The 18781-nt window shown below is 42.1% G+C and overlaps 1 protein-coding gene across 2 annotated transcripts in view; it reads left to right on the forward strand.

Moving 5' to 3' along the window:
• The first annotated feature begins 6875 nt into the window (after window positions 1–6875).
• adgrd2 (adhesion G protein-coupled receptor D2) overlaps window positions 6876–18781 on the forward strand; it is a 34998-nt gene continuing 23092 nt past the window's right edge. For both annotated transcript variants that reach the window (XM_058070832.1, XM_058070833.1), the window contains exons 1-8: window positions 6876–7284; window positions 8539–8596; window positions 8666–8905; window positions 8985–9608; window positions 12330–12452; window positions 13305–13399; window positions 14280–14567; window positions 16948–17059. In XM_058070832.1, coding sequence (XP_057926815.1) covers window positions 7240–7284; window positions 8539–8596; window positions 8666–8905; window positions 8985–9608; window positions 12330–12452; window positions 13305–13399; window positions 14280–14567; window positions 16948–17059 — 1585 coding nt within the window. In that variant the 5' untranslated portion in view covers window positions 6876–7239. The remainder of the gene's footprint in view (window positions 7285–8538; window positions 8597–8665; window positions 8906–8984; window positions 9609–12329; window positions 12453–13304; window positions 13400–14279; window positions 14568–16947; window positions 17060–18781) is intronic.

Below are 18781 nucleotides of genomic sequence, written 5' to 3' on the forward strand. Positions count from 1 at the left end.
TACTGCCACATCACAGCTTATAATGACTGTACAAGTTTTATTAAAATCGCGGGTGGGTTAGTATTGTAGCTACTATTCTTACTCACGGCTTCTCAAAGTGCTAAAACAAGACACTAGCAACAAATAATGCAAACTAACCAACAACAATGTGAGCTTTAAACGTGTAATGTATTCGCCATTAACAACAACAAGACAGCAAAGCACCCTGGGAAACAGGAAGATGAGCTACCACGTCAACGTCGTCGCCATATGTCACCGGGCATGGCAACTTGCCCAACACAGATCAATGGAGTTGTATCATAGAAATAAAAATCCATTTATAAATGTAGTAGATGAATCGTTACACTTAGTACTACTAGTAAATATACCGTGTAAATTGGCTGTATCCTCAAAATAACTCAACAAAGAACCATTAATATGTCGTATGTTGTAGACCACCACCCTGTGGTCAGAGTGGGAATAGCAGCATACATTAAAGGATGATTGATGTCCATCTACCCATTTTCTATGCCGCTATGTATTAACTTGCTTATTTATGTTTTTCAACAACCAGCATCACATGAACAGGGAACATTGCAATATGTTACTATTTACTATAGTATACTACTATGTACTACTATGTATAAACATGTACTGATATGGGAAGTTTTTTACAGAATGAAAATGGCCAAGAGCTACTCGTTTTGGTAACATTTATTTTCATAGTTTATTTCAATCCAAACAAAGCCAATGTGCCTGTTTTAGCAGAACATTAACAAACTGCTGATATCCAGAACTCACGTTTTGTATTTCCCAAAGCATTTATTTCTAGCCTAGTCACTTAAAACCTGAATGAAAAGCAGGCTTGCCTGCCTCAAATCCGTACGGAGGCGGCACTCGTTCCCGGATTTTGCCCACACTTGCACGTGCGAGAGGCGGGGTACACGCCGGACTGGTCGCCAGTCAATCGCCGATTATTAACTCATTTTCAGAAACGAGAGCTACATACTGCATAGACCAGCTCTGACCAGCAAAGACCAGTACAGACCAGCATAATATTTTATTCTTTTTCAGCAGGGTCCTCTCCTTTAAACCAATATTTCTATAAAAATAAAGTCCAAATGTCATTTCAACAACTGATGATGAGTCGACTTAATTCAAATAGTCTTTGTAATTGATGACAACTAACCCCACAATAACTGAAACTGAATAACTGAAAGCATGGCATCTCCTATCACTTGTATGCGGACGACTGCCAGCTGTACTTGCCACTCGCAAAAAATAATCATGCCCCCCTGACACCCCTTCTTGAGTGCTTAAGGGATGTCAAGGCCTGGTTGACTCACAACTTTTTAATGCTTAACGAGGAGAAGACCGAAGCTATCCTCCTCAACTATAAAGGCCCCCCTATAGACTTCGGTCCCCTCCAAAACAACATTCGTCCCTCAGCCACCAGCCTTGGCGTCATAATAGACAGTGATTTTAAACTCAACAAACAAGTTAATGCAGTTATAAAATCCTGTTTTTATCATCTTCGGCTTTTATCTAAAATTAAATCTTTTTTATCTTTGCAACACTTTGAGCAAGTCATGCACGCTTTTATTTCATCACGTCTGGACTACTGTAATGCACTTTACTCTGGAATTAGCCAAAAGTCTCTCTCCCGCTTACAGTTAGTCCAGAACTCTGCGGCACGGCTTTTAACAGGAACCAAAAAGAGGGAGCACATCACCCCAATTCTGGCCTCCCTTCATTGGTTGCCTGTTCGTTTTAGGATTGATTTTAAGATTTTATTGTTTGTTTTTAAGGCGTTGAATGGGCTGGCCCCCAAATACATCTCGGACCTCATCCAAGTTTACTCTCCAGCTCGGTCACTGAGGTCCGAGGGCCAGCTCCAACTTGTGGTGCCCAAGACGAGACTTAAGACCAGGGGGGACCGAGCCTTTTCTGTGGTCGGCCCCAAACTATGGAACTCTCTGCCCTCCCAAGTAAAAAAGGCCCCCAATATCGAAAGCTTTAAGTCTCGTCTTAAAAGCCACTTTTATTCTCTGGCTTTTAACTCAGAGTGAGTCGTATGGTCCTGTGTCTTTTAGTTCTTTGTTTTTATTGTAATTGGTTCCATTTTTTATACTTTTATTGCTTTGTTTCTTGTTTTTAATATTTTAATATCTATTTTATTATTTTATTTCTTAAATGCTCTTTTAGTTTTGGATTATTACTTTTTATTTTTACTCGTCTGTGCAGCACTTTGGAAACTCTGTTTATAAAATGTGCTATATAAATAAAGTGGATTGGATTGGATTGGATTGAAATGTTGCCCCAGGCGGGCGGCCATGTTTGCTTGAGCTAGCTAGCTTAAAGTTAGCTTGAAGCAGAACAATGACTCAAGTATGAAAGAAACCTTAATCTCTCCTCTAGAAACTACACACGTGTTCCTATTATGGTATTAAAAAAAGCTTATTTTTAAAAATATAGAGTTGAATTGTTTACTTTGGAGGATGCAAAATGATTATTTTATGCTTAGCTCACCTCACAATGTGCTAGTTATTGGATGACGTCTCTTCCCAGACAAGACATGATACTTGACCATGTAAAGGAAGAAAATTACTATTCCCCTTTTTAGTTAGATAAGAGAGAAAATGAATATAATATCAGAATAGCAATTTCAATATGAAGTACATATAAAAACAGAATAACTTTGCAAGGGATGTCTTTTGACATGGAGGAGGGTTGACCCGGGTCAGCTTGGTGGGACTCAAGCTGAGGCCTAATTATGTCCGGAGAAGACAGCTCACACAGGACCGGCCCATTCCCTTCTTCCCCTTCTTCCTCTTCTTCCCCTTCTTCCCCTTCTTCCTCTTCTTCCCCTTCTTCCCCTTCTTCCTCTGTCACTTTTTCTTCTTTGTGTCATGCCAAAAGCCTATATTGTTTATATGGCTTTTTTTAAAAAGGCGGTTTCTGTGGCGACGATGCGACCCCCGCTGCTGTGGACAGGACCCTGAGGAGCTGGGCTGATTGATGGTGCAGAGACCGCTATAAAGACTATCTGCTGCCGCCAGATTAGAGCCGGCAAACATAGCCCCTGATGACTGACCGGTCAAAAAGATTGTTTAGCAAGGCAGCATTCCGCCATTTTCTGCCCGAGACAACATGTGAGCAGAGAAGAAAAGAGGCTAGTGGGAGTGTATTGATACAACCGTGATACATCATGCACAAAACCATTCTCACCACAAATGTTTTGGTTACTGCTGCGTGAGATCACATAAATCCTTGTTCCTAGGAAACTTCATGGCAGAAGATAACTACAAGCTGAAACAGAAAAATACCATTGTGGTTCTAGTCCGGTCTCTCCTGGACCTGCTATTCTGGGAAAAGCCTCCACCCATGCTCAACATGTAGGTCACTGGTCTTTTGTGCACAACGATGCAAGCCCACCAAGTGTTTGACGTTTCCATACCATCCTTACAATCGCTACGTTGTCATGGAAATCCACTGGGTGGCATTGGCAGCAGAGTTACAGTGGAGGGTCTGGAGAAGCCAAAGGGAGGAGGTCAATTAGCCTGCTTTCCTTTGTGAGCTGCGACTCAATGCAGCCAAGCCTGTTGATTAAAAGCTCTGACCAAAGTTTGTTGGCTTGAGTCGAGAAGCAGGACAGATTACTCAAATGGCCGGGAAAAAACACACAGGAACCCGAAGCTTTGTTAAGAACTTTACGTCTTGCATGTGGTAAAAACATGGGCTTAAACTTGTTGGATTTATGGGACTTGACCAAGTGTGGTGAACATCCCCTAAATGCCTGCTCAAGTCACTTGATCTACTGGACTGAAGCGTGCACAGAGGAGCCGATAACAACTCATGGCCTGAGCTTGTGAACAATCCAAACAATAAAGGACAACCTCGACAAAAACCTGCTGATACTTGAACAGCTCATTTCTGTAGAAATGAAACGGAATGGATAAAACTGAACTCAAACCTGAAATTCCAAGACAATGTGTAAATTAGATGGTGCTTTGAACAAGATCCAGAGTGCTGCCTTTCATGGCAGGGGGCATCCGATGTAAAAACTGTGCCAAAGCCTGTTGGACATATGCAGTACTTTAAGAAACACAATGGACGCACAAACACAAGTTTCACTTTCACCTCAACACAAACTTAACTTTCACATTTCTCAATTGCTGTAACGATGAATGAGTTAGCACATTGTTTCTATTGTGCTCATTTTTTGACGCTTTGTGCTGAGTTGTGGACTCCTATAGAGCAGCTACACACAATAACCAGCACTGAAAGTGTTCTGCCAGAATCTGCACATATACAGCTGTATTTCTATGGATTTCGTAGTTCCTGCGAAAATGACCTGTTTTAATGTATTCCACCCACGGCCCGCCTCCAGACACACCCACTCTACTGTGGTTGGTCACACTGCCGAGTACACAGAAAACAATCAGGTTTGTGCCACTTCCAGTTTAGGAGTTGATAAGCTTGAGTTATAAGTGTTGATAATAAACGTGGATTTGGCCCACTGCCGAGTACATAAAAAGACTTCCGGTTTGTGCCGCCAACTCTATAGGAGTTGATCAACGGTGATTTGTCTTTTTAAAATGTCTGCTTTTAACATACAGCCATATGCGATCCGGAAATGGAGACTGTACAGTCCCAAGTTTGTCAACATAAGAGGTTACTTCAAGACGTCCTTCAATGGTAATAAGTAGCTTTAGCATTTCAGCGACCAAGTAACGTTGGAGTAACGTCAGCAACTTTGTCGGTTTATCTGAACCTTTGGCATCATTTACCACAAGAATATAACATTTTAACTACATTTACACGTAGGTCAGAATAGTGGGAAAAGCATAATAGGTCCCCGTTAAATAAATAATAAAGTAAACTAAACATGATGGATCTGTGTCTACATATTGGTTCGTTACATTTTGCATTACATTATTTATTACTACTAGCTTTGAAATGATCCTAAATTGTAAAGTGTGTCAGGACCGTGTCACCATGTTGCTCAGGGTTGCGGATAGAAATGCATGTCAGCCTGTTGACTGCGTTTATGGCCTAATTCACTACTAAGTTGACTGACTCCCCCACTGGCCTTTTTCACCAGCTGCTCGCTTTACAAGAACGTACTTGCTATACTTCAACTTTGTTGGGTGAAAGAAAAACGGCAGTCGTCTGTCATTTAAGCTCTTAAACCCGAGTTGGGATTGTCTTCTGACCGTCAAAATACCTCAGAGACAAGAAAAACACCGGAATTGGCAACAAGACCATCAACAAGAGTTTTGACAGTTGAGTGTAAGGAAAAATGGAATGTTCAAATAAATTGTGGTATGTAATCAGGATCGGGAAGAGGATACTCAACAAAAGGATATTCTCGCAAAAAATATGTGCTGATGCCTCGGCTATAATTCACCTTAAACTGAGTGACTGAATGACAAAGGCGTCAAAGTGTTCTATGAGCGCTCTATGAGTGAGGAGACGGGGAGAAACCCAGCTAAGTTACCATAGTAACTGCTAATATGATGTAACCACAGAATCAGCCTTTACTCACAATTTATACAGAGGTACAAGCGGAATAGTACAATCATCCGTTTATACACATACGGCATACTATACAACAAGCCGGGGGGTAGACGGGACAGGAGGACTGGGCGATGGAGGACAGAGAAGAGAGGGAACCACAAGAGGAGAGGGGAGGGGAAAAAATTCCAAACTAATCTTCCATGGGGAAGTAGAGTCTGGGACGTTCCAAAAACCTCAGCATTCCATAGGCACCAATAAGCCTACTTTTACAACATTAACACAACACTTGCACCAGGGGACAGGGAAAAGGGGCAGTGGAGGTTCCCAGCATGACCACAATTGGCGTGGTCCCCATCTCACCAGTGAAGTTGTTGGATGAGGAAAGGGATGTGTGGGTGAAATGTGATGGGATGTGTGTGAAGTTGCCCTGACAGGCGCCTGATCTTGGGGCCTCAGTTTGCAGGGTTTGGATGGATGGATCCATCTTCTACTCCCTCGGGTTCGGTGACATAAATAAGACTTGTGCTTGTGTGTGTTTCTGGAAATGATGCTCGAGGAGTTGAAGGGGGGGGGGGGGGGTGACATGAAAGGTTCAGAGTTGAGTTTTAGCTTGCTGTGGGTTCTGACCGCCACAATAGCCCATGTTTGGGATTATTGTGCCTGCAATAAAAACCTTTGTTCCAGGATTAGGTCTGCTGCTTGTGTGTCTTGCCCAAAATTGTAGCAACATTACTGCCGCCTGTGTAGAATACTACATATCATCACGTCTTTAAATGTGTCTTTTAAATGTCTTATACTATTTGTATTTTACTTAATTGAGCCAGTTTTATGCTAGAAAATGCTTAATTATTGACAAAAATACGTAACATTTGATTAAATATAAATTTTTAAAAACTGATAATAGATAGAAATGCAACCACAAAACATCAAAAAAATATATATTTTAAAAACGTGATGGAATGAAGCCATGGATTTTGAAGCATACAAGAATGAACGATGGTGAATATCTGAGAAACATGAGAAATATTCAAAGAAAACAACGTTAAAGTTTTGCCACTTTCTGCATGTTTTCTTGACTTGAAGTGACAACAATAAAACGGAGGCTCCAATTAACTTTGGAGTCCTATAGAAGGCATAAATAAGAGCCGTGTGGTAAAAATGTCCGCTCCCCCGCTGCTCTTGATGAACTCTCTTGGCCAAATGCTTGACACTGCTTGCGTAAGTAGGCTTCTTTTAAAACATGACCGCATTTGCATGACAAAGCTGGATGGCTGGAGAGAAGGAGGGGACTGCTATCTGAACAGACGAGGAGGCAGAATAGATTGGTCCTTTCACACAGACGCTTGGGTTGCTGGTCGCCCGCCAGTCTTGGTACTTCTGCTGGATATGTTGGACGTTGAGGCAGAGGTACTTGATGACGAATCTGGATGGATTTACCTGCAGATGCCCTACACGTGTGGATTCTGTTTCCAGATTACTTAGAGAGTGACGTTCAGCTATTTTGTTTGGAAAACGCGGATTTAAGTTTTACCTACGCCATGACTCGGAAACCTGTATAATCCAGATTTTTTGAAAGCATCCTGGTGGCTTCCCTCCAGTCTGAAGTGGAATGGAATAGTTCTTTTTTTACACTGTGTGAAACATTGATGCAAAAGTTGTGTTTTTTCTTCCCCGAGTGGCAGGACCAGGACTAAATTGGACAAGGTTTTTGTTTGAAGTGGACACTAGACTGATTTAGAGATGACTGGGGCCTTGCATGCTGGACTAATACTCATTACTGTTGTGGTAATAGCGTCCTTACTATTCTATGCTTTATTAAATAATGATAATAATAAAATTAGGATTATCTGGGGGTGTGACGGCACACTGTGATCTCTGTTATGTACTTACCTCAATTTTGAAGGTCATGGTACGGTTTATTTTCAGTACATGCAAACCAATAAACTGTTAAGGTTTTGTGTAAACACTTAGGACATAGAAAACGTTAAAGTTGCAGCAGGTGATTCTCAAAAAAAAAATATATATATATATAAAATAAATAAAAATATATGAATCATTAATGAATTATGCTGTTTCATGCTTGAATATATCATTAATCATGCTTAAGCATGATGTCAAATGTCAGGCATTCAGAAGATGCACTCAAAGAAGATATGCAGCATTCGCCACTGGTCATAAGGTGACGGTAATGTTACTGTAATGTCGGGTGAGACACACAAGCACCAGACTTGATGACTGCAACAATATACTTTTATTGCGGATTTGAAAGGCACAGTAATCCATAACATGGGCTACTGTTGTGGCTGTAACTCACGCCAAGCTAAAACTCACCTCTAAATCTCTGATGTCACTTCCTGTTTGCCCTCCATTTAGCTCCCCTAGAAAAAATATAGAAATTCAAAAAATATATTCAGAAGGTCGTAAAGAGATTTTGTGAAAATGAAAATACTTCATGAAAATACTTCATTTATGAATAAGAAAACTTTTAAAAACGGGATTATTGTAATAAAAAAATAATATATACATACATACATTGAAGGGTGCATTTTGTGCATTAAAGCTGTGAAATCCAGTCCATTGTAGGTCAATACTGCATAGGCTAAACTACCTGAACAAAACATCTGCATCGGCAAAGGCAAGGCATGCTGGGAAACCAGCACACGCAGCTCCTCAACAGGAAGTTACCCCGCATGCCTTGTGGGTTATAACTGGCTATAAAGTAGTATTGCTGGTGTCTAATTGTTTCTTGCGATGTGGTGCTTTCGTCTGATCCACTTGTCTTTATCCAATTATGCATTTCCAAATAATTACAGAAGATGGTATTCAAGCTCTGGCTTCTCCTTACTATGACACCATGACGCCCGTCTGGATGCACTCTGTTGTTTACTAAGTTGACGCCTGCCTGATGCGATAAACACTTCCTGTCCCGCACTACCGATTACAAATACGTGTGCCGTTATACCCCTGGTATGAACTAATTACCTTTGTGAAACTTGGTCAATAACGAGTGTAATGCCCACTTCCTGACTCTTCCTGTAGGTTGTGAGTGACAGTGAGCCAACCCATGTTGGAACCGACAGACTAGGAGACCCACCTGGTAAGTCATCGTCACTCGACCGGGCAACCCTTCAACCCAACCCCTGACTCCTAAAGTGTTCCTCTCCAGGACAGTCCAGGTTTGTCCACTTAACCTCGCAGTGGGCCTTGGTGCTGGTCAACGACTCGTTAGATTTCTCCAGGGCCGAGAGTTCCTGCAGAGGCCAGTTCAGCTCACTTCCCACCATGGACCAATTGGAGGTGCGCGAGGGGGCCATGGACTTACTGCACCAGGCTCGACTCCAGTCACCAGTTTGGATCAACAGCACCTCCCAACTGCCCCCCAAGCCCTTGCCCCTCTCCAAGCAGTGTAAGAGAGATATACCGAACCAGTTGACGCAATTTAAAACCACCATTCAGTATTTGTTCAAATGTGGGTTGTTTTTTAGATCTGAAGTTCTCAGCTCTAAACTTCCCCAAAACTTCCAGAGAGGGTTTTGCTCGCATCAACACGTCCTTCCCGGCTTTATCGTCGATCAGTGTGTGTGTTCGTGTTCAGTGGGACCCAGACTGGAATGAAGTGTCCACCATCTTCTCCTATGCTGCTCCCGTCTTTACCAACGAGTTCCAGCTACGGGGTCAGAAGGACCTGCAGGGACGAATCGTGCTGGCGCTGATTGTTCATGGGAAGCACCTTCCGTATAAAGCATCCTTTGCTAACGATGGCGCATGGCATCACGTCTGTGTCACGTGGAGCAGCAGCCTCTGGGCTATCTATGTGGATGCGGAAAGAAAGGACATGGGATTGGGCACGGACACTTCCAGGGATATCCATGCTGATGGGATACTAATTCTTGGTCAGGACCAGGACTCGTTTGGAGGGAATTTCACAGAGCCCTTTTTTGGAAATATTACCGACTTAAACGTTTGGAATACTTCCCTGGAAAGCCGCCACGTTCGGGCTTTAAATGGATGTTCAGCCATGAGTCAGGTCACGCTCTTCAGCTGGAACCTTGACCACGTGTTCAGTCACCAATCAGTCCAGGAAGTCCAGGCCCTTCTGTTTTGCCCAGGTATGGCCACATTTTATTCACGCTGCCATGTACAGTATATTCCTGGATTAACCAGAATATAGGAATTGTTCTGAAAATGTCTGAGACGTGTCAACACCTTGTTGAGATTGCCAATTTCAAATCAGGACCTTTGACCTAGAACTGAATCAACTCCAATATTAGGTCATATGAACACATCAATTGTTTAATGCACCTGAATGCAGTAGAACCTTGGTCAGCGTACGCCCCAGTTAGCATGTTTCTTCTGCCATCACCTTGCCTCTGTTAGAGTACAAGATGTCGTATGTCGTGTTAAATGGTAAATGGTCTTTCACTTGTGTAGCCTTTCCCACCTCCAAGGCAGAAATGACATTTCCCAAACTGTAAGATGATTGGTTCAAACAGTCTTAGATTGGAGCGCAACAATTTAGCTCGCTTGCAAAAGCTCATTCTGTATCTCATCGCTGTTCATCCATGCGTCTGAGCTCATTCCTTTCATTCCTTTCAGTCAGCGCCACCAAAATGCAAAGATCCTTCTCAAATTCTTTGGCTCATTTCCTGAAACAGACCAGCTTTGATGAAATGAATACAGATTCAATTCTGTTTGGAGGTTGTTTGGATGTTTGTCCGTGTTATTTGGGGAATGTCATTTCTGTTCAATGAGCCAAACCAATCGACAAAACGCATTCATTTTCTACTGCTTACCCTCACAAGGGTCATGGGGGTGCTGGAGCCTATCCCAGCTGCCTTGGACACCCTGGACTGGTGGCCAGCCAATCACAGGGCACATATAGACAAACAACCATTCACACTCACATTCATACCTGTGGCCAATTAACCTAGCATGTTTTTGGAATGGGGGAGGAAACCCGAGTACCTGGAGAAAACTCCACACAGAGATGGCCAAGAGTGGGATTGAACTCGGGTCTCCTTGCTGTGCACTAACCACTCGACCACCGTGCAGCCATGGAGAAAACTGTAATACTGATTTTTTTTTCCACTGCCATTTGCCCGATGATGGCCCCAATGGGCTGGTCCAAGTCATTCAAATTTTGGGTGTCTGCTGATCTGTTGAGTCACCCGTCATTTTTTGCTTGGCGGGAGTCACATTTGAGGTCAAACCATTTCTTTTCCCCCTCTCTGTTGTTTGTCCTGCTGTTGATTCAGCGTTCACTGCAAGTGTGCCAGCCTCCCATGCTGGCTTTTTGTTGGTGTTGGTGTTGGTGTTGGTGTTGGTGTTGGTGTTGGTGTTGGTGTAGCCGGCAGTAAAGCTACTAAATGGAATATTTTTCCTGTGGCAGATTTCCTGCAGCAGTATCTCCACCTCTGGACTACTAAGTTTTTTTTTTCTTTTCACCTGCCGCATGCCAATTCATTTACCTTTTGCTTTGAGCATTTTGAAATCTACATCCCCACATGACCTGCAATCTCATGCCCTTTTATGGGCATTGATGGGCATTGATGGCCAGTTACGTATGCTAATTGCATTGCATAAAGATGTCTCGCTCTCCCTCCAAACCTCCCTGCTAGTTTGCAGTTTTCTTTGGCACCTCACTTGTCTCAACACACAAGAGTTGATCCTGTTAGCGTAACAACAAATGAAATTCAGTAGGTAAAAAAAGGCTTGCCACTCCCCTAGTATTCCTAGCTCGGGCCCATTATGGGGGGCCTTCATCTATTTTTATTTATTCCACCCTTAGCACGACTGTGGGCATGCCCACTCCGCTGTGACTGGTCACATTCCTAAGCGCTCCTGAGGACTTCCGGGCTACTGCCATACCCCGCTTTTTAATTTTGTTGGTATAGGAGTTGATAATAAATGAATGGACCGCTACTTAAAAGGTCCACGTTTATGAATGCAGACGATCGTGGCATCGGTCGTGGAAATGTGGTCATTACACTTTACATGTTAAAAAGCTCAGGTTGATTCATGGATTGTGGTGGAAAAGACTATTAAAAAGACACTTCCTGTATGCACACTCTGTAATGCTACACAGACAACCGCTTACTTACGCAAAATACTAAACACAGTTAGCACCAATTGTTACTTACAGATTGCGCTTCTGACTCTTCAACATGACCAAGTAACGTTGAAAGGCATCAGGCTTCAGCAACAGTTTGGTTCCTAGTCCAGCTTCGCCCATGTTCACAAAACAGTCCTACGTTTGTCTCTTGCTGGTCAGGGATCAGGAATCGGACACTCCAGCCACTTCTGCCCGATGTTTGCCTCTTTGGGTTGGTCAAAGTCCGTTCTAACATGTAAAATATTTGACAAACTTAACTTGCAGCTTACCTTGCCTCTCGCGGGAAGACAGCTGGGATAGGCTCCAGCACCCTCGCGACCCACGTGAGGATAAGCGGTAGAAAATGAATGAATGAATGAACTTACAGCTTATACCCGGACATCAGAAAGTCCGTGTTGGAAAAAACTCAGAGCTTTCAGAGCCATCCCAAACGTCTTACACGGCTCACTTCCAAGGATGCAAACCTCAATATCTGAAACTTTGACATAGTTTAGCACGAGAATACAACGTACTAACTTTGTTTATAGGTCAGAAAGGTTGCCCCTTTAACTGAGTATCCTGCATGATATCCAGAATGGGAAGTTTGTCCTGGTGTTTGCAATGACCTTCATTAGTGAATACAGTTCAATACTACTTCCTCCTGTCACTGATTATCCTCCATTTTTCAACACTTTTTGTTGGAAATTCATTTTTTTTCCGTCTGACTGTTTGTGATCAGCAAAGCACCAGCAGATGGAACTGCAAGGCTGCATTACGCTGCAGAGCCAGTCAGACCAACACCTTCTGATGAGGCTGACAGACTGCTCTGAACCACTTCCCTTCATCTGCATGAGTAGCAGAGGTAAGTCTTTGTCTTATCAGATGACAATTTCACAGGTAAACTGGCCTGGTAATGAACCATGAACCACCAATTTGCCAGGACAGGAATCCCTCATTTAGTGCAGCTTTGTAGTTAGAGAAAGGTCAGAAACCTGTTTTTGACCTTCTAAGTACATTCTTTTAACCATTATTAGAGCCTTCTGGACATGAAATAACATCCCTATAGTCACCTTTACACCCATATTGCCAAATATAGTAGACATAATAAGATAAAATAAGAGTGCTTGTGTGTGTGCACTCAATAAGGTCATCAGATCTTACCTGTATGCATTCCCACATCGTAGAAGTATTTGGGACCAAATATGAGGTGAAAGGAAATGGGAAACGGGAAAAAGTATTGCGTGTGGAGTAAGTACTTTATTATCTTATATATATATAAAATAATGTCCGATATTTCCAAAATGTCCCTTTATGCATACATATAGCTATCTGTGATTAATTCTGAGTTAACTATGGAAAAATGCAATTAATCGTGATTAACTATTTCAATTGGTTGAATTGTTTTATGCATGTTAAACTATAATTGTAAAACTATAAAAATGTGTTTTCTGCTAACATTTGGATTTGCATTATTTGGTATGGGAAAATGTATTTGGTTAAAGTCCATTTAGGTTGGAATTAATGATGCTAACCAAGGTCCCACTGTATTTCATTTATTTATTTTGTCATTTGGGCAAAGTGGTCAGACATGTTTGAAAGATGATGGCCAGCATGGTTGGAATACTTGAGACAAAGATGAAATAAAAATATCTTTAATACCACACATTGTCCTGATAATGCAGTTTTAATGTTGTTCCCGTGTTTTTTGGCCCAGAGCGTTACCTGAAGATGAAGCAGATCAGCGATTCCCAGAGCTCTCAGCCCACTGCATTCATGAATCATCTGATGAAACTCTCCAACAATAGCCAGGTAGACAACCCAGACATCTTAAGGCATTCACAATTCTTCTTTTCTGCAGACATGGGGGATATCCTTCTTGGACGATGTAATATTTTAGAGTATTTTTAGTTAACCGATTAAACCATGAAGAAAAATGTACTTTTTCATTACTCCAACTCACTTTGGAACCCAACTCAATTCAAAAGGTTTGGGAAACTTTCAGTCTTTGGCAACTTGTGAGTCTTTGAAACCCGAGTCTTCTTCGAGCATACGTGAGTCAGTGAAACTTTTGTTGCGTCAACCCCGCGAGTTAGTGAAACTGGAGCCTTTGTCAAGGACTGGTGAGTCAGTAAAACTCAAGTTTTCATCAACCTGTGAGTCACTGAAACGTAATGAATCTCAAGTTTACGTCAAACCCAGTAGCGAGTGAAACTTGAGATTTTCCACGAGTCAATAAAACTCGAGTTTGCGTCAACTCCTGAGTCAGTGAAAGCCGAGTCTTTTTCAAGCACCCATGAGTCAGTGAAGCTTTAGTCTTCGTAGAGCACCACTGAGTCAGTTCAACTTGAGTCTTTGTCGAGCACGCATAAGTGATAGAAGCGTGGTGCGTTGAGGACGTGCATCGTTCGTTGTGATGCATTTTGGCAGGAAGTTGATTTGAGGGAAGGAGCTGATGTTGACGAACACATTTACACAATTACTTCCGTGGACGTTAGTCGCCTTGCTTTTTTTCATGTAACTAAGCGTGAGTAAGTGCATGAGTTAAGGGAGACTAATACCCGTGTGTCCCCAGTCGGGTAAACTATGAGCTTTCAATGACTCGTTCATGACACATAATGTTTTTTGCATGCCACTATATGCATGCCACTATATAAAGCATAAATGACCGCAGTGTTCTTTCCACTCCCAGGCAGTACTCGGGCAGCAGCCATCCGGGCTGAGCAGCCTCGGTGAAGCCTCAGCCCTGTTGGACGTGTCTGTCCAGGCCCTGCAGGGCACAAGGCAGGAAGGACTGCAGCCAGAGGACATGGTTTCTCTCATCCAGCTGCTGTCCCTGGCCGCTGACGTCCCCCTCCAGCCGGCCGACGGCGCCAACCACAGCGAGGAGAGCGTCCAGGAGCTCAGCCAGCACTTCATCAGCGTGGCGGACAGCGTCATCAGCCAGGACAATGCCTTCAAGTGGCAAGCCATCAAAGAGGTAGCAGACGCTGACTGCTTTGCACCTTCTTATCTCCTCTTTGCCTTGCTGCACACTTGGCTCTCTTTGTAGCTTTTTATGTGGCGAGCAGGATGTAGATTTTCCCCAACTGCCACTGTGACCATTCATCCGTGAGAAAAAACATATATACACCCTGACACCCAATCAGTTATTTATTCATACAGTATCTTCGTTTTGGAAGCTTCTCACCGTCCCTCGTTTAGATGAAGAACATTTTTAAATGACCTTATCCCAGACATTTTTTCAGACTGCAAATCATTGAGCTTTTGGTGGCCAGCAGTCAATTCCTGCATTTCCATGTGTAACCACTAGAGGGCAATATGCTTTCATTCATAGGTTGATGGGCTGCTGTAGTGTGAGGGTCAGGGACAGGTGAACAGGCCATCAACTGCTTTATCAAGCTGCTTAAAACATATTCAAATGAAACATTTTTTCCTTTCTTCGTTGGAAACGACAAAGACTGCACACAGAAACTCAGCTTTTGTTTGATGCAGGATTCTAAACAGAGGAGGATCGTCATCTTGTTCACACACGCATGCGTGGCAGCTTTTTTTTGTTGATTTCAGTATATGATTGTATATGGAGGGCGCCTCATGGCAAGTGTTATGTTTGCATTACCGCTCGCCTCCCGTCCCTCTCCGGGCTCTCAGCACTCCAAGGTCGCCTCGGCCCACACTCAATGGATGAGCATCTCTTAGAAAATGCTCTTCCTCCAACCCCCTCCTCGCCGTGCTGCCCCGGCCCCTCCAAACAAAGTCTACTTCATACGGACGTTGTGTTTTAAAAGGATGGGTTTCAAAATCAACAATAGAACATTTCATTATGACTAGCGAGTAAGTCCATGCTTCCATCTTTAGTTCTTCTTGCATGAGGATGTCACGGGGGTCTCCAAACTTTTTCTTCCGGGGTCCATACCAAACCATAGCAAGATACGCCAAACTGTGAAATACGCTGGATATTTAAGTGGCCATTTTTTGGAAAAAATCAATCTGTTTATGTGTTGTACTTTTGTTAACTTCATCATTATCGCTCCCATGTTTTTGCAAAAGCTAATTTGTGGTTATGTCAAAATCAATACAAACAAAACAAGAGTTAGAGGGGCCACTTATCTTCACAGCTTCAGCAGAGGACAAAAGATCTTATCTTCTTAACCGTTCTTTCATCCGCTTTCCACAACTCACAACATTTCATTTACATTTCAATTTAGCACAAATGGAGGAAAACGATGTCAATAAAAATTGGAACTCTCAAACGATTTACATTTTTAAACAGATGATTCACTTTGCAAATGAATAAATAAGCATTCTTAACTGTGTGTGAAATATAGAATTTTTTATTGTAACTGACAGAACGTAAACTTAACCTTAAATGTTGATTTATCCCTTTTATTTTCCATTTCCATTTATATTTTAGTTCCGCACATTTTTCCAGTTCTGGTTGCTATTTTGGATGTTTGTGATAAAAAATGACAACAAGACAACAGTTGGACTTACACAGTGTATTAATAACATGACAAAACGTGCGCCGTATTGTATGCTAATAAAAAAAAAAACAACACAAATTGAGGCTAAATTTTCTGTACATTTTTTTATGTTCACTGAAAACTATGCTAACCAGGGCGGACGCTAACCGAGATTCCACTGTAGATTATACTGTTATGTAAGCTAATTGGACTTATTTTGCCTAAATGAATCATTTTCAAGCACAGAAACGGCTAAATGGAGTAAAAGACAAATATAAATGTTGTGATGATATGTAGTATTCTAGACTGGTCACTAGGTGTCAGTAATGTTACTGTAATATTAGGTGAGACACGCAAGCACCAAACTTGCCAGAACAACAGGCTTTTATTGCAGGTTTGAATGATCTCACAACAGGCCCAAGGATCTCTAACCCCTGATATTAGTTCCTGTCGAGGGTCGCGGGGCGTGCTGGAGCCTATCCCAGCTGTCTTGGGGCGAGAGGCGGGGTACACCCTGGACTGGTGGCCAGCCAATCCCAGGGCACATATAGACAAACAACCATTCACACTCAATTCATACATTCAGACAATTTGGAGTGGCTAATTAACCTAGCATGTTTTTGGAATGTGGGAGGAAACCGGAGTACCCGGAGAAAACCCACGCATGCACGGGGAGAACATGCCAACTGGTGAAAACATTTATTTATGCAATTTGTCAAAGAAATAGGCACATCTCGTTTATCAACCAACAGAAAGGCCATCCTTCCTTTTTTGTGTCATTGTCAAAGTCCCAGTGGTTTTGTCTCTAAAGTGTCTTTGAACGCTTTCATGCACCTCGTTAGCAGGGCAGACGAGTCCATGAAGGTTGCTGATGTGCCAATGCTGCATGTCTTCTAGGTGGTCAATGGCCCCATGGATGTGGTCAGGAGTATCGACCGGATGGTGACCAGCCTGAGCCCTCGCTTGATGGCAGAGAGCGATCACATGACGTTTCAAAGCCCTAACATCAGTATGTGTCGCACACATCACAGACACATATTTACATTTGCAAAGCAAATGCAGTCTTTTCACATTTCAAACTGCATACGAGCCTTTAAACGGAGAATATTGGTCAATACGTCAGTCATTTATCTTTTCATCCCAGAACATTTCCCCAAGAAATGAAAACAGCTACGGTTGTTCCAATTTTTAAAAGTGGTGGCAAACACCAATTTACAAACTACGGGCCCGTCTCCTTACTACCACAATTCTCCAAAATGATTGAGAAGCTATTCAACAATAGGCTGGATACATTTATTAATGCGAACAAATTGCTATCAGAAAGTCAGTATGGATATACTTAAATAGTCAAAAACTGACCACTTCCACACGGATAGGGAGGATAACTATTACAGAGCTAACATTTCTACCTCCATGACACTGATCAAATTTACGGAGGAAATCACTAACGCTATAGATCAGAGGACGTGTGCAGCCGCAGTATTCATGGATCTGACAAAAGCCTTTGATACAATCAATCATGACATCCTAATCACTACATTAGAAAGGTACGCAATAAGAGGATTAGTTCTGAACTGGGTCAAAAGCTACTTAGCTGACAGGAAGCAATACGTACAGCTAGGAGAATACACATCTGCAAGTTCATATATTATGTGCGGAGTACCCCAGGGGTCAATACTGGGGCCAAAACTGTTCAACTTGTACATCAATGATATCTCCAAAGTCACGAAAGACTTAAAGCTGGTATTATTTGCGGATGATACCACTGCTTTTTGTTCTGGAGGGAGTACAGACCAAATCATTGGAAAGGTCAGAGAAGGTCACACTAAAAAGATGCTTTGATGATAATAGATTGTCCTTGAACTTAAGTAAAACTAAAATCATGCTGTTTGCTAACAGCAGAAAGGACACGTACCAGCAAATACAAATAGACGGTGTAGACATTGAAAGGGTGAAGGAAAATACATTTCTGGGGATCACAATAGATGAAAATATGAGCTGGAAACCTCATATTACAAATATACAACATAAGGTGGACAGAAATATTTCAGTATTGAACAAAGCAAAATTTGTTCTCAATCAGAAATCACTCCACACTCTTTATTGCTCTCTGGTTCTACGGAAATATGGGATCATAACTATAAAAGCAATCTTCACTGGCTAAATGTACTGCAAAAAAGGCCAGTAAGGATAATTCATAATGCCGCCTACAGAGAACATACTAACTCCTTATTTGTAAAATGACAAATACTTCAACTTGCCGATATAGTTCATCTTCAAACAGCTAAAATAATGGCTAAAAATAAGCAATTAGCTAAACATGTCATCCAATACTTCTCTACAAGAGAGGAGAAATATGATCTCAGGGAAGAAGTACATTTGAAACACTTCTATGCTAGGACTATGTTATGTGGAACTGGGAACTGATTATGGGATGCACTCAATTAGAATCTGATGCATGTTCTAATGAAATAAAACCATTACCATTACCATTACCATTACCATTACCATTACCATTACCATTACCATTACCATTACTGTGTGAGAAATGGGTGCACCTGTCCAGAAAAAATACATCCAAGTTTTACTGGACTAGAAGTGGCGTTATTTATGATGGCGTTATCATCTGGGTGAGCTTTATATTTTTAGGAATGTCAAGGCAGCATTCTAAACAACATTCAATTTCCAAGAGAATAAGACACATCCCAAGGGAGGGGACAAGTTCACAACA

Source organism: Doryrhamphus excisus, chromosome 4 (assembly GCF_030265055.1).
Source record: "Doryrhamphus excisus isolate RoL2022-K1 chromosome 4, RoL_Dexc_1.0, whole genome shotgun sequence".
In the NCBI taxonomy this organism is placed as follows: Eukaryota; Metazoa; Chordata; class Actinopteri; order Syngnathiformes; family Syngnathidae; genus Doryrhamphus; species Doryrhamphus excisus.